Source organism: Sycon ciliatum, chromosome 1, assembly GCF_964019385.1.
Source record: "Sycon ciliatum chromosome 1, ocSycCili1.1, whole genome shotgun sequence".
NCBI lineage: Eukaryota > Metazoa > Porifera > Calcarea > Leucosolenida > Sycettidae > Sycon > Sycon ciliatum.
The window spans coordinates 55,066,694-55,093,124 of record NC_088643.1 but is presented as its reverse complement, the minus strand read 5'-3'; the positions used below and the strand labels follow the sequence as shown (position 1 = coordinate 55,093,124).

At 47.0% G+C, this 26,431-nt stretch overlaps 2 protein-coding genes across 2 annotated transcripts; one reads left to right on the top strand and one right to left on the bottom strand.

Annotated features, from left to right (window-relative positions):
• Positions 1 to 1,571: 1,571 nt before the first annotated feature.
• LOC135831098 (GPI ethanolamine phosphate transferase 3-like) lies at positions 1,572 to 11,955 on the bottom strand. Its single transcript, XM_065343359.1, has 6 exons — positions 11,027 to 11,955; positions 8,805 to 10,185; positions 8,243 to 8,374; positions 7,921 to 8,102; positions 6,028 to 6,198; positions 1,572 to 1,842 (listed from the first exon to the last, which is right to left on the bottom strand). The coding sequence occupies exons 1-6, from the start codon at positions 11,927 to 11,929 to the stop codon at positions 1,633 to 1,635; spliced, it is 2,979 nt and encodes a 992-aa protein (XP_065199431.1). The 5' UTR covers positions 11,930 to 11,955; the 3' UTR covers positions 1,572 to 1,632.
• Positions 11,956 to 12,156: 201 nt separating this feature from the next.
• Positions 12,157 to 20,360, top strand: LOC135831110 (probable ribosome biogenesis protein RLP24). The gene is made up of 5 exons (XM_065343375.1): positions 12,157 to 12,367; positions 12,452 to 12,565; positions 14,138 to 14,210; positions 15,745 to 15,808; positions 19,970 to 20,360. Exons 1-5 carry the CDS (start codon positions 12,287 to 12,289, stop codon positions 20,133 to 20,135), a joined length of 498 nt encoding a protein of 165 aa, XP_065199447.1. The 5' UTR covers positions 12,157 to 12,286; the 3' UTR covers positions 20,136 to 20,360.
• The last annotated feature ends 6,071 nt before the right edge of the window (positions 20,361 to 26,431 follow it).

The following is a 26,431-nucleotide window of genomic DNA, read 5'->3' as shown; positions in this document are numbered from 1 at the left end:
AGAATTAGCGCAGAATTTACTGTTTTCAGCCGCAGAATTCTGCACGGAACTTCTGATATTCTGCCGCGGAATTCACGGGGGACAGCTTTTATCTCCATAATGTGTACTGGTCATCTTCAGTGCCACTTGGTGTAAATGAAAAAAGAGTCCATGCATGCAATCGCAAAATTGATGTCCTTCATCAACCCTGATAAATCCCACCCATGTATGTCTTTGCCAACATTCAGTATTACAATCATGATGAGTCATCAACAGTATGAAGACTGCTCCGGCTCCACACCTAGGTAATCACAGACTATGTAGTGTACGCTCTCTCTCTACTGATACATGTACATTGTGTACAATCACACTACTGTACTTCAGTTCATGCATCATGCTACACTGGCAGCATGCAAGCTGACGCAGATGAAGTGATGTCACGGTCTACCTAACTATTTTATTAAACCAAGTAACAAAGCACAGCCTGCGGTCGACACATCTCCCACAGAAGAAAATTGGACGCATAATTCCTGATCATGGGCATATGCCAGGGAGTTATGCGACTATCGTAAGGAGCGTGTGCAGTACTGGTATCTGTTACTGGCACAACTTTATTGCACAATCTCATGCGCATAATTATACAACTTTGTCAAGCACTGTGGGTGCTGTAGTTGTCACTAGCATTGACTTCCAAAAGATCTCATACTCAGTGTATAATCTATTACAATGGCAGCATAAACAGGTGATTTAAATGGAGCTGTGTTAGCCAGCCATGGCAACAAAACAGAAGGAAGAAGGATAACATCTGGTAACACAGAGCCATTTGGACACCAGCTGCACACACAGTTATTCCAGAGTAGCCATGTTCTCAAGATTTGTTTGGCATCTGCACACTCAAGTGAGAGTGTGGATAAAACAGACAACCAATACATTGATCACTACTAGTTGTGTTTGGACACTCGTATTATGACAATCCACAATACGATGCTGGCGGAGACAAGATTTGATGCTGAAAAGTAGGATCTCTACATGAACTTTCCCTCCCGGAAACTTGTGGCCAGTATTATTTCGATGGATGTATGCCCAATACATGCGTGGGCTGATAGTAGTAAGACCAAGACCGGACATGCACGTGCAGTGGCACAGTACACAGCACCATGCATGGTAGTGCCAGAACATGTAGTATGCTGAAGCACTTTTACAACAGCTTTCTATACCATGCTGCACAGGGAAAAACTGTCATAGCACTTCAAGTAGGCATTCAGCAGCAAGTGACAGGATACAGTATTCTAGAATAGAAGGGACTAACGACTTTACATTACTACTAGTACTACAAGCCCATGCAAGGAATCTTGTCCTGTCACTCCTCTCTCTCAGCCCAAGTGCTTGTCTCCATGAGAAATCCAGTGGCACCAAGGGGATACACCCAAAAGTGGCCATTCCATGAAAGGTGTGCAGTGGGTGAGGGTGCACAATGTATAACTATCTCCGGTGTATGTGAAGTATGGGATACATTTTCGGGGCACTGGTAGGTCAGATAGGGTCCCATCCAACTGAATAGTCCTCACACTTCCATGAATCAGTCACTTGAATGCTCATTCAGAAAATACTTCATTGTAATAATAATAATAATAATCATGATTCGCATGCTTGTTACATACTGTGAGAGGTTCGCTCATGTTGTGCATCACTGGAGCTAGATTGCGGAGGAGGCAAGTAGGAAGGAAGCAACGCAAATACGACAGCACCCAGGACACATACCAGCTCAGCAGACACAGCCGCATACAGCAAACGCGGTGCAAATATTTTCCACACCATGAGATGCCGACGTAAAACCGTTGCTGCCACTGCGGCTGCTATGAGCTGGAGAAAAGGCAAGACAAGTTACATTTTGAGAACACACATCATTGAACACATGCTTCACGGAGCGTTTAAGTCTCCTAAGCTTGCTGTGAAAGCAAGAGGACAAGCACCGAATAAGCATTGAGTCTGCATTGAGTCTGTCCGTCTCTCACCTCCACACCCTCACACAGTTCCCAAACTAGTGTTAGGTTCACGATTCCGTATATGCACGCACTCTAGTGGTGAAACGAATATCAAAACCCAGTAGCCGAATATTCTTTGGCTTAACGAACGAATATTCTTTCGTTAACACGGATGACATCACACACCCTCCTCTCAGTCATTTTATTGGATATTGTCACTAAGGCATGACAAACAAAGGCACATATTTCTCCATCATTTCTGTCAATTTTCACAAAATCCCCTGCTGAAGTTACACGCTAAAAAAAAGGTTGAGACGTGCCTTTTCGTTTGACCGACATACCTCCATTCCAGGACCTCGAATCGCGTTTGGGTTGCTTCGAGACGACAGCCGAGCGTTTTCTAATGCCGCTAGACCTTTCGATGAAGCGATTCGGTCAAGTATTCGCGAAGTTACGGAAGTTTGAAGTCGCCCGGTGAACTCTGCATACCGAGTTTACGAATAATCGCCATGAGAAATATTCGTTTGAATGTGACAAACCGAACGAATATTCGAATATTCCGTATATTCGTTTCACCACTAACGCACTCACACACTAATGACCTCTCTTCCATATATGCATGTACACACCCACCCACACATGAATTACTGTATGCACCTTTTCCCGGCCCTCTCTCCCATATCTGCACGTACACTGCATGCACCTCTTTTCCGCTTCCCGCTTCTCGATACTCTAAGTTCTTGCTCCCGCAATCTCCCTGCACAAGTTCCCTCGTTCCCGTATTATCCGTTGGCCTAGCTGGGTAGCTACATTTGCGCTCTCATCCATTCATTGCTATAGCTACCCAGGCCCATTATAGCCTCGTGTTTTCGACTTGCTCTCTCTGTCTCTGCCTCTCTCTCATTTTCACCAGTTGTAGTCTTCGGGGTGCTGAGTCGAATAGTCTTGGTCCGAGGAAGCTGAGATGCTTCCTTCCTCCTTTTTTCCCAATCAAACTCGCGCACTTCTGTTGTGATTCAAGGCATCACATGACCCGCCGGAATGGATTTTTGCACACTACTATCATGCCCACATTTATATTCCACGTCTACGCGTCTACAGGCATGCATACTTGTACGCACGTAAATGTGCCAATTCTGTGCACGCATTTCCTTTTCTCACCTTTCCGTTTTTGGCACATGGCACACAGACCACCCCCCCCCCCCCCCATGCAGTTGGTACGCACTGCTGGCATGCTGACAGCTCGTGCGTACAAAAGTTGTGCCCTTTTCCGCAGTGTGTATTTTTCTGTAATCTTTGACTGGTGGCTTTTGTGGCCATGCTTAGAGTTTTTACTGACTTCTTGTTTCTCTTCTCTCTGATGGGAGATGTTTGAGATAATTTGTCCAGCTATGAGCTAAATTCTAGCTTACTCACGTGCTTTCTGTCGACCAGGGGATTTGGGGATTTCGAACACTATAAGCCGCGTGAGTTAGTGGCACGCGTAAAAGCAACCCACTATTGGTGACCCTGTTTCAAGCATTGGCTGTTTAGGGCAGGCTCTGTTATCCAACCCAATAAATCCCACTCCTGGATCGTCATGACTGAGCAAACTCGCACCCCCACGAGCCGTGGTCGCGGTGAGTCTTCTACCCACACCCGCTGGGGATAGACAGCCCGGGGGTCTCAGTCAGACAACCCTACCGGCTCCGCCTGTCGCCGCAGTCAGCCTCAAGCTCCCGCCGTACTAGCTGAAGGATCCTGCTATTCGGTTCGCCAAAGTCGAAGCACTGTTCCACACGCGCGGAATAACGAGTCAGCGCACCCGAAACGATTATATTGTTGCTTCTCTGGACACAGAATTCGCCATGGAGGTCCGTGATTTGCTCCTGGAAGCCCCGCCGACCACTCCTTATGACACATTGAAGAAGGAGTTGGTTCGTCGCACCCAGACATCCCAACAGCAACGCCTACAGCAGTTGCTGACAAAGGAGGAGTTGGGCGACTGCAAGTCCTCACAACTGCTTCGGCGCATGCAGCAACTCCTGGGAGACCGCACTATGGATGCTGAGGTTCTGAAGGAGCTGTTCATCCAGCGTCTCCCCTCCAATGTGCGAGTAGTAGTTGCTTCCTCCTCAGACTCCCTGCCCCTGGATAAGCTGGCTGATATGGCAGATAGAGTGCTGGAAGTGGCCCAACCCACACCAATCATTGCTGCTGCTCCTGCTGCTGCTCCTTCTGCCCCCAGTGCCGCCTCGGAGATCGCTGAGCTCCGGGCCCAGATCGCCGCACTAACGACCTCCATGGACAACATGAGGAGCCATCGTGGCCGTTCCAGAGCGAGTACTCCTGCATCGTCCCGGTCCAGCAGTCCCAAGCTGTGCTTCTTTCTTGTTTTCCAGTACATGTATTAGTACTTCGGGGTTTATTTTGCTTTCCTTATCGTTTGCATTTCGTTCCTCTTACATACTGGTGGGGGAGTATTGTTGTGATTCAAGGCATCACATGACCGGCCGGAATGGATTTTTGCACACTACTATCATGCCCACATTTATATTCCACGTCTACGCGTCTACAGGCATGCATACTTGTACGCACGTAAATGTGCCATTTCCGTATACGCATTTCCTTTTCTCACCTTTCCGTTTTTGGCACATGGCACACAGACCCCCCCCCCCCCCCCCATGCAGTTGGTACGCACTGCTGGCATGCTGATAGCTCGTGCGTACAAAAGTTGTGCCCTTTTCCGCAGTGTGTATTTTTCTGTAATCTTTGACTGGTGGCTTTTGTGGCCATGCTTTAGAGTTTTTACTGACTTCTTGTTTCTCTTCTCTCTGATGGGAGATGTTTGAGATAATTTGTCCTGCTATGAGCTAAATTCTAGCTTACTCAAGTGCTTTCTGTCGACCAGGGGATTTGGGGATTTCGAACATCATAAGCCGCGTGAGTTAGTGGCACGCGTAAAAGCAACCCACTAAACTTCTACCGAAACTGGGTGACTGCGCCCTACTACAGTCCACTTCGCTTATAATAATAATAATATCTTTATTAGGATGACTATAACGACACTCGGCGGGGCATCAGAAAAGTGTCCTTATTCGCGAAGTGTCGTTATATCCGAAGTCTCATTATATGTCACTTTATGTGTCACAGTTGGATGGGACTTTGCTCCGAGCATGAAAATTATGTCGTTATTCGCGAATTGTCGTTATATCAGCAGTCGTTATTAGCGAAGTTGACTGTAGATGGGGATTTGTATGCAAAATGTCACTAAAAGCGCCATTTCGTTCTCATAAAAGCACGGATGACCGCGATTGGCCCATATGTTGTAGTCTTTTGGACGCTGAGTCGACTGGTTTTGGTCCGAAAAGGCTGCGATGTAGCGTTCGGCCCTTATTCCCAACCGAACATGGCTGAACAAGCGGTCACGGGCTCGTGCGTACGCTAGTCACCTGGTCACCATGCCTGCAGGCTACAACTTACAGCATGTTTGAGCGAGTTTCTGTCACTCGAGTCGAACCTTTGAACTTTTGATTTGAACCTTGGTGTGAAAGTTGTCGCCTGCTGGCGCGGTGACCAGGTGACTGGTGTACGCAGGAGCACGTGACCGCTTGTTCAGCCAGAACCTCGTCGATCCATCTTCTTGTGCGTGCCGAGAACCTTACACTAACATTAATTTTATCAAGGAGCTCATTGCACCTACCGGTACTACTGAGCATCAGGGAGTCGTAGAATACAGGGAGACAACACGGGCGGCTGTGGATTCCGCTCCGGGGCTGCCCGTTAAATCCACCCTTGGGGCAGGGCCAATTTATATTATGCTTGCATACATGTATGGCATCGCTTGTCTGCGCCATGCTTGGGGTCCGCAGGTCAAGGCCACAATCGTGAGTTGCATAGACCACGGGATCACGTAGAACGATCAAATCTGGGGTCGAAACACAAGTAGTTTTTCTGGGCACTATGATCTCATGCCGTCTCCCTGGATGCTACGACTCCCTACTGAGCATTCATCAGCTAATGTAAATTATATCAACCAGAGAGCACAGCACTGGTACAAGACTGGCAGAATCAACAAGCTTACCATCACATGATGATAGAACACAAAGTAGAATAGCATCGCCGGTGCATCACTCGACACAACTGCTACACTTTTGCTGTTGCTCCTCATTGGTGTCTGCTCCTTATCGGCACTGCTGTGATCGGGCTTGAGTCTTATCCGACAAGCCAAGGGAATGGCCAAAGTGAACAGGACCTATGGATAAAAATAAAGTCACTTAGTGACAGGAAGGATAGTCACATGGAAGATCTTATAGTCGTCCACCCAAGTGGCTGGTGTGGAAGCATGCAGACAATCACCAATCTGAGAATGTTATCCACACAGAAGAATGCATCACTGGCACGTGGAGAATGCCCACGAAGTCTCATACAATGTATTGCAACGTTAGTTCACACGAAAGCAGCACAGACGAATTGTTTGTGGGTTTTTTTGTCTAGAAGGCTCCACCGATGTTTTTGAGCAAAGTCAGCGACATATCCTGTCGCGGGCAGGGTGCCCTGTGCATGTGACAAGTGGTTAAGTCAGCGAGTGCTGGCGCAGCACAAGGCAAACATCGCGACTGTGCAACATGTCCATGTCAGAGTTTAAAGCACAGTGTTTTTGTGTTATTGCCAGGGAGTCGTAAAATACCGGTATTTTACGACTCCCCTGGTTATTGCTTTCTAGCAGCTACACCCGCGTTGCCATTTTGTTCTTTTCGTATCTTCTTCATCGTAGCGGTTATTTTTCTCGCTTTCGAAACTGCAAAGGGCAGTATGCTAGAGGCGTCAGGGATGGACGACGCTGCTGCTGCTGAGCTCCTTCAGAATTCCGAGCTCAGTGGAGTCGTTGTACTGGTATTTCTAACCTCATAACGAGAGAGCTTGGAAACTCAGGGCCCTACGCTATGCTTTTTTGCCTTGATGACCTAGACAAAAAAAGCATAGAGATGTTATAAATTCTTATAAATTTCTCCTTTTTTTTAAAGACATAACCTGGGATTCGAACCCGCACTATCTCGCGCCCTATATGCATCCCCCGATACACTTCGCATACATACTAATTCTTCCAAGTTGCTTCACGTTATGATCTTGCATTTGAAAGCCCTATTTGAATATGCATTGTGGCCAGCCGTCTTTGCTGGTACGGTACGGTACGGGACAGGTACGATCGAGGGTAATACGACACCGTCTACCGCCTTGATGACGGCAAAAAGAGCATAGGGATGTTATAAATTTTTCAATTCTCCTATTTTTTTTCAGGGATATCCTGGGATTCGAACCCGCACTATCGCCCTACATGCATTCCCCCATACACTTCGCATTCATACCTATTCTTCCAAGTAATTAGTTGCTTCACGTTATGATCTTGCGTTTGAAAGCCCTATTTGAATATTGCGGCCAGCTGTATGTGGCCAGCTGTGTTTGATGGTACGGTACGGTACGGGACAGATACGGGATAGCGCCAGGCGTGACACAAACAAACAAACACACAAATACCAAATTAAAGCTGTGTGGACCCTGGCTAGCGCCAGACGTCACTGAAGTAACGTCTTCTGCATAGCTACGGGAATAAAAAGTAATAATGCTGATTAGTCCGGCGGATATACCGGTAACTGGCTTTGGAATTTTTTTGAAGAATCACCTTGCTTGAGAAAATGTATAGCCTCTGATTTTTGAGAAAGCCTGTATTTGCATACACCACCCTACTCTTCTGATCTGCTAAGTTAGATTTGACCCAAACCCACCCAGTTTTTGATCACAGATAATAGCTCCTCCTGAAAACTGGTCAAAACGGATTTATCTCGTCTTGCAATGAAGCCCTTCAAATGTACGACGCACTTTGTACAGACTTGAGCTGTTGTGTTCAGCCAGCTCTTGCTTGGTGGATGCCACCACCACCGGTGCAGTATTGCATTACCCACAACATGAATCTCACCGGTGATGCAAACATGTTGAGAAGAACCAGAGCGCCAGCTGCAACGAACGCCTGCTGATCACCATGCAGCCCTACAAACGCTGCATCAAAGCGTATGCTGGGTAGGTCACACTGATGGCCCGTGGAGAAGAAGAAATGTCCGCTGAGGGCTGCCCAGAGAGCAGCCTTTGTCCATGTACTGACTGTAATTTAGGATGACAGCACAGAAAACGAATAAAAGACAACCGGAAACAGGATGGGATTAGGATGTGTACATGCACCAGGCTCACCTAGGAACACCAAGTCAGGAGGCAGCAGTTCTTTGGTTCTCTAAAGCGCATACCTGATGACTGGAAGCTGACAAGTCGGCAGCCCACTGTCACAGAAAGTAGCGCAGCACAGCTAGCAAAAACCAGACCATCGCCAAGAACCATTGTTAGCAGAATCCAGACTGCCGAAAGCAAGGTGTACCATACTGTGAAGAGGAAACAGGGCATACAAAAAGGCAAAAGAAGAAGTTACTTGCTTATGCCTGAAATGTCCTCAGAAATGCAGGGCACAGTAGTGACAAAACAGGGACACTTGTATGACAGGATAATTATGTTGCCGGGATAATTTCGACACTGAACACTACACTTTTGTTACTGTAAATGTTACCACGTGCAATCAACAAGTCAATCTCGTAACCATGTTTTCAAAAGATACTTCCTTTCAGTGCAGAAATCAACCTGACGACACACCCATTACATATTGCATTATCCAAAAGCAATAACACACACCACACCACGCACACACACACAAACACACACACACACACATCGTGACCAAAGGGAAACGGAGAGGCCGCAATAACAGCAGCAGTAGGGTAAATGGCAGATTCCGTTCTACATCCATGAGTAACTTACCCTGAGACAACTTAGCACCAGTAGTAAGGTGCCCGCCATGCCACATGTAGATGAACGCCGCAATCACAAACAGAAACGCTAGCCGTGGCAATGCCACATGCTGCCAGCCATAAAGCCTGTCCAAGATAGATAGCGGAAGGCTTTGCAAGCAGAAGTGCCCGCAGACGCATACTGAAGCTGCCACAAGAAGACCAAGAAAGCGCTTGTCCACTGAGTCAAGTCTCCTGATGCACATCAAATTTACCATGAGAGGCGCAAGGGCAACGACCAAGCAAGCCAAGACCAAGCGTAACATGGCCAAGCTGAAGCCAATGTGCGAAAATGTTGTTGAATAGTGAAGCAGAAACGAAGACGGCTGACACCAAGATTGCTCTTCCCTGCATCCACGGAAGACAACAGCAATGCGGCAACTGATCATAACAACAAGGAGAGATGACAAGAAACGTTTAGTTACCATGGGTCGGTCTCCTTTCCTGAGTCGAGGCAATCCTGAACACCAGGAGATGATGAGGAGCAGCTGACTAAATGATAACATGAGGTTGTCCTCTTGAACAACAAAGCTATTCGACATGAAGCCACCAGCATGCACCATAGTGAAGGTCACGGCACAAATATCAGGTACCCAGGTTGCGTTACAAAGCTGGATACCGGGCTGCAAAATTCTACCTAAGCTCATATCGTTAGCCAGCGCAACAACAAAACTTACTGAGAGAGCCAGCACTGCAGCGAGCACAAATGATGTAAGGCTCAGGTCACCCGAAGAACTCCAAAGCAAGCAGACCATTCCCATTGTTATGATGAAGGATATGCTGACTCTCTTCAATGGAATAAGTCGAAGAAACTGCCATTCTACAGCAGTCTTACTGGTGAACATTCCCAGTTGAATTCGTAAAGGAATCAGGAAAGCAATGCAAGCGGAAACCAGAAGATGGACAAGGCCAAGCAACATGAAAGGAATGTCAAACCGGGCCCACACCTGTCGACACAACGCCTGAGCGGAGTTCATATAGCTCTGAAGCTCAGCCACCAAGGTGTCCTGATCGCCGGCTTTGTCCTTTGACAAGGTCAGCAGTTTCCTGCGTACAGCCTGAAAGTGCTCCGTCAGACGCTGGAGTTCAACACCGGGGAGATCAGAAGAGGTGGCACTGTACGTGCGTAAGTACTCATCCACTTGCCTTGCATTTTCTAGGAGGGCAATGATTCTCTGATCAACAGATGAGTCACTTTCTTCTCTTGTGTGCGCTTCATTCATGCTCGAGTGCGCACGCTGCTCGAATAAGTCTGGAATAACTTGGCCAAGATTGTTGAACGGGATCGGAAGGCCCAGCAAAAGTGACAAGCTTGGAACCAAATCAATCTGGGAGACCGTTTTGTACAGGCCCTGTCACAAGAAGCACACACAAAAAGCACAGCAGAGGTACATGTGTATACATGTACTGATTTCCCAATACTAGCAGCAGGATAGTGCTCCTCAGTGAAATCCGATCGCTTGAGTCAAGTATGGGCAGGGCGCTGTGTAGCCCTAGACCTGTGGCTGTAAACACTGGTGCAGGGCGCAAAATAGACTCGCGCGGTCGGATTCCATGGAGCAGCTATGTACATGTGCTTCTACGTGCACTAATGAGAACAATGAAAGTGATACACTATGCATATACTGTACATATACTGTACTCGCGCGATTAGAGCCCTCTCTTGAATAGTGCCCTGTCTCGAATAGTGCCCTAGTCTCCAAGAGCCAGTGAAAAATAAAGCCCTCTCAATGTTCTTGGCCATTGCTTTGCACTGGTGTTTTCAGGAACAAAATCGCAAGTCTTGTTCCCGTTTCTGTGGAGTCGTGAGCGTTTACAGTACACTTTAGGCTCTGTTTTTCTTTGTTTTATGCTGGATGACGCAAACGAACCAGCAATGAAAAAATAGTGCCCTCTCTTGAATAGTGCCCTCTCTTGAATACTGCCCCATCCATGATGGACATTGAAAAAATAGTGCCCCAGGGGCACTAATCGCGCGAGTACGGTATTGGGTTTGCATGTATCTTGACCATGATCTCTTCAAGGGCAGACAGGCAACTGCAGTGGCCTCGATCAAAACGTCAGAGTTCAATCGCTGGCAGGAGAGGTGACTGAAGCAGCAAAACTCAATCTGTTCCATCCAATGTAATACAGTGTAGGATGTCTGTGACTACAATCTTCATACATGCATGCCGTCCTTAGCAATCTACTTACAGGAACATAATCTGCTCTCTGACCAGAGCTCATAGGCGACGGTGAATAAACGAACAGTGCCGAGGACACCTCGTCGGCGCTGTCACCACCATGATCTCCACTGCGCGTCATGCCGTGGTCACCAAAGACCAGTAGAACGGTGTCATTTGACAGCTCGGCCATTACCGAGCGAATCATGGCATCCATTTGCTGGAGCTTTTCACCAATGGCTGGGTGATAGGGGCCAAAGCGGTGGCCACAATGATCTACCCCGAGGAAATGACCTATCAGTATGTCCCAGTCACCGGATCGGATCTGGGGCACTAGGTGTTCTAGAACACCATTATCTACGGTGTGCAAGTCCTTCACGTTGAGTGATGGAAAGGGCCAGCTCTTTGTGAACGATTCGGGGAATAGCTGCATCCAGGTGTCATCTCCCATGAAGTACAGTTTTTTGCCCAGCACGGACGCCTGATGCAGCCAGCTATCTTCTGTGATTGAACTACTTGCAAAATTGCTCCCAGCATCCACAAAAGTAGGTAGACTGCCAGTGGTCAAGCCCTTCAGACGCTGCATGGTAGTGGTAGGTGGGTCAGCAATGAACTTGAACAATTTGGCATTGTTTGGCCGCTCCTCCACAGTAGCTTCAATGATAGGCATCTTGTTCATATAGGGCAACAACTCCTCAGCATTGATATTATGATCACTGACAACGAAGTCAAATCTAAGTGCGTCGATGATCAGCAATACCGCACGACTGAAGCGTTTGGGAAGAAGACAGCCAGGCTTCCCCGATCCATTGCGACAAGCGCTGAAATCCGGCAAAACAGTTCTCTTCAAGAGAAATCCAGAAAGAAATATGCACGTACCGATCGTCTGGAACGTGAGAACACAGAGAAGTAGAATCAGCTCCTTCTTCCTCATGACAAAATTTGGTCATTTGTGTTTTGAAATTCTTTGAAATAGGACATAGTCATTTTTATTTTTGGATTCTCTGTGCCTTCGGCAGGCTTCGCTCTCGGGGCCTCCGCCGCAGCGTCTGCTTTGGATTTTCCCCTTTTGATCAACGTGACGTCACAGATGAAGTAACCATACCAACGTACAATAATGGCGTCGATCTTTTCACATTTTCGGCAGCGTGTTGCTTTTTTCGTTGATTGTTGCCGTCCAAGGTGCAAGGAGGAAAGACTTCGTAGATCGAAAAGTTTTCAGGTCAAGATTTTGTTTGTTTGAGAAGTTTTGAGAGGACAACCCACCGCCAGGTGGTGACACCGTGGCATCATGAGGATTGAGAAGTGTTACTTCTGTTCCTCGAGCATTTATCCTGGACACGGCATACAGTTCGTGCGAAACGACTGCAAAGTATGCAATTGATTAGCTGAGAAAATTATATTCATCTTGTCCACATGCCTGACAGGCTATTCGGATGTTCGTGTGTTATCGTAGGTTTTCCGGTTCTGCCGGTCAAAATGCCACAAGGCTTTCAAGAAGAAGCGTAACCCACGTAAGATTAGATGGACAAAGGCTTTCAGAAAGTCTGCTGGCAAGGAGTTGGCAGTGGTAAGTCTCTTGCATGATCATGCTAATTGTTACTAGTATGAGAAATAAGTGAGACTGTCTGCGTTTGTGGGAAGTATAGTCTAGTAGTATTTGGATAAGTTGTTTGTTCTATAAATGGCTGAGATGTATCGCAAGGAAGAGGAGATACACATGCACACACACATTCAAGCACAAAGACAAACACACATACATGTACACACACACACACACACACACACACACACACACACACACACACACACACACACACACACACACACACACACACACATACATACATGTACACACACACACACACACACACACTCTCTCTCTCTCTCTCTTTCTCCCTCTCTCCCTCTCTCTCTCCTCTCTCTCTCTCTCTCTCTCTCTCTCTCTCTCTCTCTCTCTCTCTCTCTCTCTCTCTCTCTCTCGCACTCTCTCTCTCTCTCTCTCTCTCTCTCTCTCTCTCTCTCTCTCTCTCTCTCTCTCTCTCTCTCTCTCTCTCTCTCTCTCTCTCTCTCTCTCTCTCTTGCACACACACTCGCTCACACTTCGACCTTGACCCTGACATTGGATGCCCATGTGTAAGTGCCACATGATAGCAAGAGTGTAAATCCCACATACCCTGCTGACCCGACGGAATTTGAAGTTGATGTCGTTTTTATGATGCAATGCTCGTCGCGCGAGTGATCTACGATTTTTGTGCAATATGTCAACGCATCACACGTGTTTCCTTGAACTAGTTTGTACAGGATCAAATGGGGATTTGTCCACCACAGGTGCAGGATATGTCTGATAATACGTGTGCACTGTGTATTGCATCATAAAAAATGACGTCAACTTGAAATTCTGTCGGGACAGCACCTATAGTGGAGTTGCAGACTCTTGGGGGTTATGCACTCTTGGTGATAATGATAGCTGCGGTTCCGTCAGTGAAACTTGCAGAAAGGCATGTCGTGCTTGAGATCACCAGGACGGTTGAATATTCTTGTACACGAAGACTGGGGCACGGAATATACACCCCGGTGGCCGTTTATCTGACTTCTGACATGAAGACCACTATCCCCGGCGATCTTGCGCAGTCCCTCAGATGGTGAGAGGCTTTTTGTAAAACAAATTTGCCATAGCAACATCACTTTTGGTGGCCATGATTTGGTTTAGCTTCTGGCAGCTCTACAAAAAGCTATTGCTTTGTCATCCAGTTGTCGTCCATTCGAGCACCGGATTTTAGTCGAAAATGGCCGAAAAATGTTGGATGCCCAACTGTCATTGTGCTATTTTGTCCGCAGTGTTGGTGCTGCAATGCAGCCGAAAATGGCTTTGGCAGTTTGTGTGTGCATGGTGGAAGTAGATGGTAGAACTGACTATCTGATGCGGTACCATACTGTAAATGTTTGACCTCGAAGTAAATTATAACCAGCTGACCGACCCCGTATGTTGTTGTTGACTACGATCCTGCTTCTAGCAGTGTGTAACAAACTCTACTTCATGTATCATGATGATGTGTATGGGTGTGTGTATGGGTGTGTGTGGTTGCGTATGGGTGCATGTGTGTTTATCTGTTATGCTCATCTTCTCATGTGTGCTCAGGATCCGTCATTTGAATTTGAGCGAAAACGTGATGTCCCAGTTAAATACAACAGACAACTCTGGACTAAAACAGGTTTGTTTTATGCGCTCTATGTGTGTCTATGGCTAGATGCAGGTAATAGTTGTGTACGTGTTCAACAGGGATACTGTCATATTGCATAGTCTTCGATAAGTAGTCGCAAGACTTGTCAAAGGGTGACTCACTAAAGCAAAACCTCCAGTCAGTCTTGCTGTGCCGAGTCCTTGCTCAAGTCAAGATCAGCAAGAGTTCCATCAAGTAGGCGAGAGTGACCTTAGAGATCGGATCACACAAACTGGGGGCCAGTGGACTTGCATTTCAGGTTGATTGGCAGCGCAGCCAGTGAAGCAACATTTTGCGACACGAACTTGAGGCTCTTGAGCTGCTTCAGGTATTCCATGGAACATGCAGAGTCAGCAGTGTTTCTGTTTCCGCCGCACAGCTCTGCCAGGTGTATGGGAATGCAGAAACGTAATACGGGTAGATTTCTCTAATCTGAATATTCCATACAATTCAAAACGTTTTGTCGTACCGACCGTCTGCAAGTCACTTCAAGTCAAATTTGGATGCGCTGTGCGAAGTATAAAATGTGGGCCCGCTGGATAATTTGAATTCTGTCATCATACAGAAGGGTAGTTTACAGTACGGTGACTATGTCCTTCGAGCTTTTGTTTTGGAGTGAGATGGCGTTGCTGTCCTGAAAGTCGAAGTTCATTGTTTTCTCCTCCTCTAGCCAAGGGTAACTCAAAAATCGATCCCTGGTTCGCTCCGGGATCGACAGTAACGTTAAGCTAACGAAACCTGCCTTGTCTTGAAATTTGATTCAAGCCGGTGCGAGTCAAAGTGCAAAGGTTTGATTGAAGACGGCTTCTTTCAGATGGTTGACTCCTGTCGTGGATCTCGTGGCTTTTCATTGCCTCGTTAGCCCCTGCGCGGAGATATTTGTGAACAAAACTGTTGACTGGACGTCATAAAAATGCCGTGTCTATGCTTCACTTGCGTTCTTCAGAACGAAGTGCTGCTCTCCGACAAGCTTTCGTCGTGGGGATTAGGCTGCGCTTTTCTTTCCTGTCGGAATCGTTTCAGGACAGCAGCAGTGACTGACAACTTCTTCACTAAAACATGAAGATAATGTCCAATGACATTGTGTCCAGTGTTTTGATGAAAAATTGAAAATACATGCCTGGTTTGTTATACCTGACCAACCATACGTTGCTGATGTGATTATAATGTGCAAAATAACCAGCGTGCGATTTTGAGCGTTTTGACACACGCATCTGTACATGTGGGCTGCACTTGGATAATAATCATTAGAAATTTCGGATATTTAGAAGTTGGGGCCTGGAAATTTGAGGTTCGAATTCAAGCACCTCTATTCGTGCCTGGAGTGTGGTTTTGAACTTGAAGAACGTCACCAAGGGCCGCCCATTCCATAAGCAGTTATCTTGCAGACCATGATTCTGTAGTTCCCACTGCTATTATACCTCACACCACCAGCACCATGTAGTCACTGTCAGCTCTTCATCTACTACATGTAGTAATATAAAGGAGCTCTGTGTCCATATGCTTGTGTTTGTTTTCCTTCCAGTGGGCTCTATTAAACGTATTGAGCAAGTGAAGGGCCGCAGACAGTCGCAATTTATCAAGAACAGGTATGTTCCTAGTTCTGTTTCACACAGTTTGGCTATGCCAAGGTACTGTTACCTTCTTGCCTGGTTCTTATACTGATTGATTAGTTGGTTCTAGCATTAGCTGTATTACACAGCACTGAAAGGAAGCAGTTAACTACTGTATAAGTACAAACTTTCGTTTGGAATTAACTTTCGCTATATTCGTTAGGGGGCGCGAAATAACTAAAGTTTGTTGTACAGTCAGACCTCGCTTAACCGCACACATCCGTTTTCCACAAAAATATCCGGATAGGCGAGGGAACCGGATAACTGAACACACATACTGTACATGCATGTGGCACATCAAAATGGGCGGCATCGTACATACATGACTCTGGGTCCTATACAGAACAACTAACGTGCAAAATATGTAAAAAAAACAAGCGAGAAAAGTGACAAGTACGTTCAACTGAGTGCTATCCACATGCATGCAGCAGGTCAAGGACCTCATTTGTTTGTACAACTCCCCGATTCTAGCTTCTGCAAGCCACGTGCGACCGGATGCAACGAAGCTTTTTGTACATATTTCGACCAGTTTGCACACACAATCATGCACCGGTATGCGGATCGCGAGGTTCGGTTATGTTGTATGCGTAACGTATGATGCACATCGGTAACCAGCGATTTTCTTCCAGATGGCGAGGGATCCGGATAAACGAGGACCGGATAAGCGAGGTCTGACTATACCAAACTAAAGTGTTTTTTTCTGAACTTTCGGGTTGACAGACCTCGACCAAAAACGAAATTTAGTACGTAACAAGCCGGCTGGTGGAGTGATCTAACGAAAGATTTCGTGAATGAAAATTTGTACTTCTACAATAATTGTGTATAGCGAAATCCGACCCTTGTTTTCCCGCCGGGCACTACAGACATATCCACGCTTGCATTGCCACGTGCGCCCATTGGTATGACGTTATTAAAGTGAGGAGACGTGCAGGGGAGCACGTGTCAGCGGTATACACTCAAACTCCGTCTCTGGCCACGTCCACAAACCCGACAGCCTATGCGTCACATGCTCTGGTTTCACGTTTTGCTTCACGAACAAACCTACCAAACTTCATATGAAAGGTATTGGTCTGAGTAATAGAGACTAAACATTTTTTGAATCACTCGTTAGTGTTCACCCTGATGATGGGCCATGCCCAAAACATCTGTGGAAATATATGGCCGACAGGCTCGCTGGGTGCACCATCATCTTTCCAGGACCATTTCACCTCCCAGTACTGCTTGTCTGCGCGCCATCTGGCCTCACCATCATCCGTATGCAACACAGTGTCATCACCATCAGAACTTACGAACACATACAGAGAAGGATGCACCATCGGAGGAGTACCTGGAACGGCTGCAGTCACGGCCTGACCGAAACGGACACCACACAATAAGTTGTCATCGTCGTACTGTAGGCTGAGACCACAAGCTGCAGCAATGAGGTCTGTCCCGATGAGCACGGAGGCATCCACAGCATCCAAACTCTTGACGACAGTGGCTGTAACCTCGATTGGTGAGAGACGGACTGGGCCGTCAGTACGTTTCAGCGTCAGGTGAACAGTCCCAACGACAGGCAATGGTTGGCCATCCAAGGCAACGAGCACATTCGACGTGCGATCGACCGGGCAGTTGGCGGGCAGTACTGAGGTGCAGCTAGCAGAGATCAGTGTATGGGTTGACCCACTGTCAATAACAGCGGTGACACGTTCCCAGTTACACTTGACACCACAACGACGTACGTCCGCATGCATTCTCGGGAGGGTGCCAGGACCAGAGGCACTTGAAATGCACAGGACTGGGACTTTCTTGTCAGCTTTTGACACCCCGGCAGCAGATTTGCCAGCGGAAGCCGCCATCCAAGCTTTGCGCTCCGGACACTCAGACTTGACATGGCCAGGCTTGTCGCAGAAGAAGCATGTTCGTTCTCCACCGCCATACCGATCATGGTGCCTCTTTTGGCGAGGACAGTTCCGCTGAATATGTCCAGGCTCGTGACACTGGTGGCAAAATACGCTGCGGGACGCACCTCCAGTACCTCCAGTTGCAGCACTGGCGACCACCATCGGACTGCGTGTACAATCAGCATGCATAGCTTGTAGAGCACGCACCTGCTCCACGCACTCAGACACTTTCAACTTCTTCCCAGCAGTGGCCATGCGCAGGGGCTGAATAAATTCTACGGGTAACCCACTGATGAACTGTTCTATCACGACAGTATCCTCATCACCAGTCGCGCTGTGACCAGACAGGCCCAGCAACCGCAGCAGATCGGCGACGTACGCGTCCACCAACTCATCGGGTTTCAGCTTACGCTGTACAAACAGGCCGTGTGCCTGCGACTTCGTCACGGCGAACGCAGATGACAACTTGCCGAACACAACATCCGGATCTGCCTTGTCGGTGTCTGACAATCGATCATACACAAGAAACGCGTCGCCGTCCAGAAAGAGCGGAAGGTGTTTCATCTTGTCGTCGTCCGACGTCCATTTTGATATTTTGGCCAACACACCAAATTTCGAGCGAAATGCATTGAAATCGTCCCCCTTGCCCTTGAAGGGACGAAGGAAATTGTCCAGCTTGAGACTCATACTGAACAGAACACATTACGAATAACGATACTAAACGCTAGTATAACAGCTTGCGGGAAACAAGCACGGGCACCGACCACTGCCACAAACACACCAACACAGGTGAACACTACAAGACGAACGACCCAACGATCCTCAAATCCAAGGCGGGTTTCGGCACCACTCTGTTGTGTAACGCACGCACAACAATTATTCACCACTACTACTCCGCACATGCACACAGCACTCACAACGGCGGACTCTGACAGTAGTGTAAATAAAAGGACTGATACTTGGAAATGAATTAGTTAGGTAAGGATATAGAAAACAACAACTCAATCTTGGGAGAGCTAATCAACAAGGAGAAATAAAACCGGAACTCCACGGAACCGGCTGGGGCGGGGCAAGGCGACGTGGAGAAGCCCGGCTGACGTGTGCGAGTACGCACGCGGCGCGGTCAATGGGGCTTCGGCCAGCAAGCGTGGGGACGCTAACCTTTGCAGCAAGCGCAGCATGCAAATAAGGCAGAAGGCAAAAGGAATGCGCATGCTTGCAATAATGACGCGTAGCTGATAGGGCATGACGTCAACACAACTCGTGAAAATGCCTACGCAAAAATGTGTTCGAAAAGTAACCGTGAGCTACGATGCAGGAAACGATCTCTACGATCTGGCAGACGATGAAACAATTTGAAACTAGACAAATTGACAGTCAGTGAGTCAGAGAAGAAAGGAACAGAGCAGGCGCGGGGAATGCAGAGTATGGATAGAAGAACAGAACGGTAAGCAAAGTCTCAAAATGAAGAACACGACGTACAAATTCAAAATATATAACTTGAAGCAATAAATAAAAGTGCAGTATGGTATCAAATACTTGTGGAGAGAGAGGCGAACTACTCTACTTCACTGATTTGCTCAAATTAGCACAGGTTTCACTTGTGATATTCTCAATAGTACACAGCGAAAAAATCAGAGCTCAGTGATCGAGAAAAACGAAATGGCTGGAGCAGGACGCAACTGGACGCCTTTGGGCCGTTTTTCGTGCAGTCGCTGCTCTCTGGTGCTGGATATATTGTGTCCTGGCTATCATGGTCAACCTCATTCTCTTCCTCTCGCTAAGACCTTTCTAGGAAGCCCCGGATTGTGAAGTTAGAGTGAGTAGAACTGGAGCTATGACAAAAACGATTCGTATCTCTCCCCTGGAGCGAAAGAGAAAATAAATTGTAGCAGGCGGTATCATGTGCTAGTGCCTTGCTGTTTTGTTACCAACTGGAGAGGCTATGAGTTGCTAGATGTTTTTAATTCGGTTCACTTGCACGTACAATGTGCCTATTAAAACTGACTCTTTACTATGATCGCTGTCTGACAATCGATGGCGGTGCCGCACCAAGTATTTTCAAGCGAAGAGCCTCCGAAATATTCCGACCCCTGAGTTTTTTTCCACTTTTACAGTGCCGGCCATTGAACCTCCTTGGAAAACAAGACGCGACACTGTGAACCTTGGAAATACATAACACGGGGCTGTCACCTTGAACACAGTGCGGGTCTGACTGGGGCGTTTTCTTTTTCGTTTTCTTTTGTTCTGCTAGAATGCGAGCTGGTCAGAAGTTGGCTGACGACCGTCACGTCAAGGAGGTCGAGGATCACATCCACTTGATCGAGAACCCTGTGATCGACAGGAAGAAGATGCTGGAGAAGACCAGAGCAAAGAGAAAAGTCACGAGAAAAGCACCGGCTGCCATGGAAACAGAGTAGCAGTGGAGCGCTGTAAATTATGGGACACATAGTTAATGCTTTTTTTTCTTCTCATGAAACTCACTGCATGCTGTACATAAAACAATGTGTATTCTGTTATCGTAGTGAAGCTCATGAAACACACTACGTGCTTAGTACATGTACTTGAATGAGTACCTGCCTTTGTAAATACCACTATCATGTGATGCCGGAGTATGGCTGCTGTCCCATGATGTACCCCCTGAACACACCATCGTCTGTCTATACTGGAAGTGTGTAGTTGAGCTGGGGAGACCACTGCGCTTCTTTGTGCTGCCAAGGGTGTGTAGCTCTGCCCGCATTGGGTTTCCCGTGGCGAATGCAACCAGGGAGTGCCGAGGTATCAAAAAGCAGGCACAAACACGGAGGGGTTCGCACAAACCCCCTTTTTCACTTCGAAAACATTTTCGTCTCGATTTCGGAGGGAACTCACGAGAAGATATCTGTCAACAAGATCTTCAACTTCTAGCTTCTATGGAAACCCTGGTACTGGGGGGAGGAAGAACCTCTCGTGAAAAATTTGTGATCCTCAGTACAGCTGTACTTGTACATGGTGTTTGTCAAGGGAAAAGTCCCACGGCTATACGATACACATGTGTATAGATCTTGTCTTTTGGTGAGAACCAGGTACAGCTGTAGTAGTAAAATACCAATCCCTAGCGAGAACTCCGAACCCCAGTTGTACGAGTGCATCGCAGCCTGCATTTTCAGACAGTGCCCATGCGGACAATCAATAATCGTGCATGACGAATGCGAAACATAGTACAGAATGTAAAATGCAGTACAGATTTTCAATTAATTCCCCGCCACAAATTCATGGCCAAGAGAAAACTGGCCAAGGGTTTGAACTTTGAACGGCCACACTCGGTTTAACCGACGGTCTGAACTTTTACCTTGTACCGTGACCTCAGGTTTTCCCGTTTTAATATAGTGTGAATCCCCTATAATTAGCTGTAGTTTCAGATTTTGTTGTGGTTTTAGTTTGGTCTCGTCTGAAGTGACTTTGATGCTGCACCTCAAAAGCAAATTTCAAGCCACGTGACTTTGGAAAGCAATCCACTTCAGTGGAAGATGATCCAGAGCCGCATACTCAATGTTGATGCTTGCACTGGTTGAGAACCTGTGCTAGCATCGAAGCAGCAACCATATCTGGACATTGGCGAGTCACAACCTACCGTGTAACGGCTATCGAATACAGTCAATATACATGTTCGATGAAATGTTAGCCTGCGTTTGTTTTTGTCTACTTGGTAGAGTAGAGTGGATGTTGGAAAAAGAAAAGATGGTACATGGTAGTTAACGAACGCAGATCTACCCATTTCTGTGGAACGTCGATTTTACAGTACAGTATCATGTACGATATTTTGTGGAAACCAGCCAAGCCGTCATGGTCGCACACGTACATGTACAAAAATACCGTACCTCTACCGACTTCAACCAGTCTTTTAAGACTGGTTGAAAATTAAGGTGGCTCGCGCCTATTTCTAAACTCGTCTTTTGCGCAGGTTCTCGCGCATCCTACGTTCGAGTAAAGACATGCGGAGTTGGCGTAGCGAGCTTGTAGCGCACTCCAGTTCGAAGGGTCCAGCTCGAGCAGATGGCCTGAGTACGAAACTCTCGTACTCGAGTCTAGAGTGTGAGCTTTTTTCTTCTTTTTTTTTTTCACTCCTTCACTTGGCTACTTTTTTTGAGGTGCATTTTTTACTTGTGGAAATTGTCACCTGTCAAGTGTCAGAGAAGTGTTGGGATGTCCCTTCCAGCAGGCACTGCCCATGCCCATGGTCGGCTTCGGAAAAAGAGTAGAATAAAAGCGTTGGAGTCTATGTGGATGTCTTGGAAGGAATGGGGGACGGCACAGACGGGTACGTGAATGTGTAAAACCTGAGTATTTTGTATTTTCGTTGAATTGGTTCAAGTGACTTGGCGAGTCCCTTCCACATGTGCACAGTAGAACGCCATCCTTCGCAAAATTTGTCTGACTATTTTGTCAAGAATGGCCGTTCTATAATGATAAATCGACTCTGAAGCCAGTGGATTGTGGAGGTCGCCCTTGAATATAAATTGAAATGGTCACGAATGTACGAAAGTATTTTTGATTCGAACATGTACTGGACAACGTGGTTGCATTGTGTCAGTAGAGGGTACTACTGTAGTATCTCACTATTTCTTTATGGTAATCGCTGTCCACCAAGAACTCTACTATAGTTATTGCCACGGCTTGATCACAGCGGTACACTGAGTTTTTGTTGAGAAATTCCTTCAATTTATTGTCTTATCACTCTGACTAGACTCAGTGCTTGAGCGTTTTATTTAGGATGCATTTTTTAGAGATTGATATTTACCAGTATGTGTTTCACATCACTCCTGACGAGAATAAGCATTTGAAAGCAACACTGTCTGACAGCAATCATACTCCCCAGGCTCAAGTGTGTGTGTGTGTGTTACAAGGGTGTGCATGGCAATTTGGTAGAGTATGTGTGAACACAAAGTCCACTATATATTCACAAACTCAAGTACATCGCAAAATTGTGCCTTCGTATCGTATATTGTGCCTTCATAACTTTGACTAGCCCTAACCTGCTGTCTGACAGGTGTGTCATTGGTGAATGAACATGTATACTGTCTCCCTTCACAACTACGTGCATGTAACACAATATTTACAGTGCACTTGCAGTGTATATAGCTAGATCAATGCACAGTAATCAGTAAATTGTGGCTGCCTCTGTCACATTGTCATATTCACATTCTAAATCATCGAAAATGCCCAAACCGATTTCTACGTGTGCAGAAGAAGATTGAACACATTCTTTCCTTGCATCTGCGCCTTGATCCTTGAAGGATGATGGCGTTCCTACGGATGCGGAAAACTCGGCCTCTAGCCGAGTCTGACGCGAACCGAACCGTGAATTTTTTTTCCTTGACATTGGTTGATGGCATCAGTCACATCTAAGAGTGACACTCTATCTCAAACATATTTACGCAAAGAAGTAGTAATCTTATCTTCATTGGAGCGATGGTCTGCAGGCGTGCGATCATGTGTGTGCCTTGTGTGTGTGTGTGTGTTTAGTCACTGTTTACACGCACGTTTGTGCGTGTGTGTGGTGCGTGTTTGTGTCTGGCCTGGTATGAGGTTGCTCAGGATAGGTCTGCCTGGCGGGTGGACTGTCTTATCTGCCATCGGTCGTTTCGCCAGCCAGGTGACAAACAAGGCACAAATGTGGCGCAGAGCAAAGTCTCCCCATCCAGGATCAGCGTGGTGCTGTGCAGTGTGGTACATGCAGAAGGTGGTTTCACTCTCGTGGTGGCCTGCGCGTGCATCATTGTTTGCCCCTGGAACCATCGAAAGTGTCCGCGCCGGCATCATCTATTCCGCTCAGCGTCCATGTTTCTCTCTTGTGTTTGACATGCAATCGGCAATTCAAGTCAGTGCCTGGTTTCAGACGTCACATGTGCGACCGTGGCCATCGGGCAACCAAGTCTGACAGAGCGTCATATTGTGTCCGCTGTTCTCGCTGCAGCCGTCAGTTCCGTAGACAGAGTGACCTGAGTCGTCATCTTTATTTCTGCTCCTGACAATGACTCCGGCTTCTTTCGGAATGGTGTGGCCCTTGGGCAACCATGCTACAGTAGCAGTAGTAGTAGTGTGTGTGTGTGTGTGTGTGTGTGTGTGTGTGTGTGTGTGTGTGCGTGTGCGTGTGCGTGTGTGTGTGTGTGTTCTGCCTCGCCTAATAGCTATCATCACCTTCGGCGATGGGCTTTCCAAAGGTCCAAAGGTGTGTGTGTGTGTGTGTGTGTGTGTGTGTGTGTGTGTGTGTGTGTGTGTGTGTGTGTGTGTGTGTGTGTGTGTGTGTGTGTGTGTGTGTGTGCGTGTCTGGAGCGCCACCGGGTGGCGTGCTCTTTCTCTCTCTCTGCTGCCCTTCCGGGGCCCACGTGACCCTAGTGGTAGTGGCTCGACAGGACAGGTGTGTGTGTGTGTGTGTGTGTGTGTGTGTGTGTGTGTGTGTGTGTGTGTTTGCATTAGTGGTGAAACGAATGTCAAAACCTAGTAACCGAATATTCTTTGGCTTATCGAACGAACGTACGAATATTCTTTAATTTCTTTTGGTAACAGAGATGCCATCACATGCCCTCCTCTCAGCCATTTGATGGATATTGTCATTATTATTAGGTATGACAAATGGTAGTGCCACTTAAAATGCACTGCCACATAAGGCTACTTCGAAGTTCATACATGTTGTTTGCTACATTGGCAGTCCAGTATGCACATGCATGAGAAAACATGGAGTACAAAGTCACATGCAGGCTGTACGCACTGCTCTGTATTGTGTTCGGCGTGCTTGTATATACATGCACTGCATTCGAAGTGACGTAACGAATACTCGAATGTGACTTAAAGAATATTCGAATGTGACAAACCGAACGAATGTTCGAATATTCGAATATTCGTTTCACCACTAGTTTGCATGTATGCGTGTGTGTGTTTGCATGTATGCGTGTGTGTGTTTGCATGTATGCGTGTGTGTGTGTGTGTGTGTGTGTTTGTGTGTGGTATGTGTGTGTACACTTGTGTCAATGTGTATTGCAGGGTTGGGTGGGCTAGTAGAGAAGGGTAGATGTATATGGACATGTACATGGGATATGTAGGTGTGCATGTACATGTAGCAAAGCAAACTTATCAAAAAGGCATTCTGCGCCTATAGGGCGAAATTGAGCATTGAAGCATATGTTTTTTATTTTCTCATTGGCATGTGTGAGCGGACAAGGTAGAAATGGAACGTTAGCTGCATGACATCATTTTGAGATACAGGCGTTTGAAGTTTGGCAAACTGTGGCATATTTTTTACCTGGGTTAGAGGGCTCTATTTGCATCAAGCGCTTGTGCCTCGCTCAGCACAGGGCTTCAAGGTCCAGCACTGAAAATTTGAAGTGAATCCGTTATGGCTGAAGGAAGATATGGCAGCTAGTTGTGCGATGAGTGGCGTATTCACGGGCGAATTTGGAGGTGACGGCGATCAGCTGATAGCCTGCTGTCAGGTGCTGAGAGCTTCTCTGATTCTGAGAGCGTTTCTGAGTCAGGTAGTAGTCGAGAGCGTCTTCCACTACGCCGAAAACCGTGACGACGTGCCGATCAGCGTTTTGTTTGCTGCTAGCTTCAGCGCGGTACAAAAAGACATAGGGAACAAATGAGATGGATCTTTCGGATGCAGGCGAACGTGGTGACAGCAGTGATGATGATAACACCAATGAAGGGGAACGTTCCTGTGGATGCTGAGTTGTACTGAATGTATACGCCGAACCGACTTCAGAGCTCTGAAGCACACAGCGCAGGAGCTGAAGAAACAATAGCGTCGTGCACCACAGGGGAACGTATGCAGGGACTTAATAGCCCAGAACAACTAGCTAGCTGTTGCCCAATGCATTGGATGCAAGTGGCAGACCTGCATCGTGCACTGTCTGGAAATGAGTGTTTTAAGAATTGAGATACACAGAATGGTCAAGGCTGGTGAACATGAGCTGAGTGGAAAGAAGTCAAATCGGGCCTCGGATTGCGGACTGATGTGTAACGTTACGTTAAGTACAGTTTCTCAAGTCTGTGGACTCGTCCTGCTTCGCCAATGGGCACCGTATTGGTGGTGCGTCTCCGGAATATTATTTCGATGCTGTGTGTTCAAGAGCTGTCTGTCTCCTGCCAAAATGTTACAAACTATATTACCAAGGTGCGCCGCTCAGTCGTCGGGAGCCTCAATGCATCAGAGCAGAGTCCGAGGTCGCCAACAGTATACGATGAGAGCGTGCACACATGGCTGAAGCAAGAACGCACTGAAATTACCATTTGTCCGCCAAATTCTTCTATTTTTGACATGTGTGTAGTGGTATTTGATGTGTGGATTGAGTACCAGCTTCAACAGTCCTATTATTTTGCCTTGCATCACGAGTTACTCTGGAGCTGATTTTTCGGCTCCGGCTGTTTCTAGTTATGTGGTTTTGTTGCTTTGTTCCACCTCAAACGAGTCCATGTGTGTGATCAGCTCATCTTTCACACTGATATACACTTGTGGAGAAATACAGGCCAAGATAATGGGTTTTTTTCAGTGTTTTGGTTGTACTGAAGGGTGGACTGTTTAAATCATCCCGAAACAGACGTTAAAATACTGACCGGCATCTAGAAAATGGTGAATGTAAGGCACTTCCCACCATAGTAGCAGCCTGAAACTTTGGGATCTGAAAAACAGATAGTTGTAGGTGACCTTCATGCAAAAAAACAGTTTTTGCCAGAC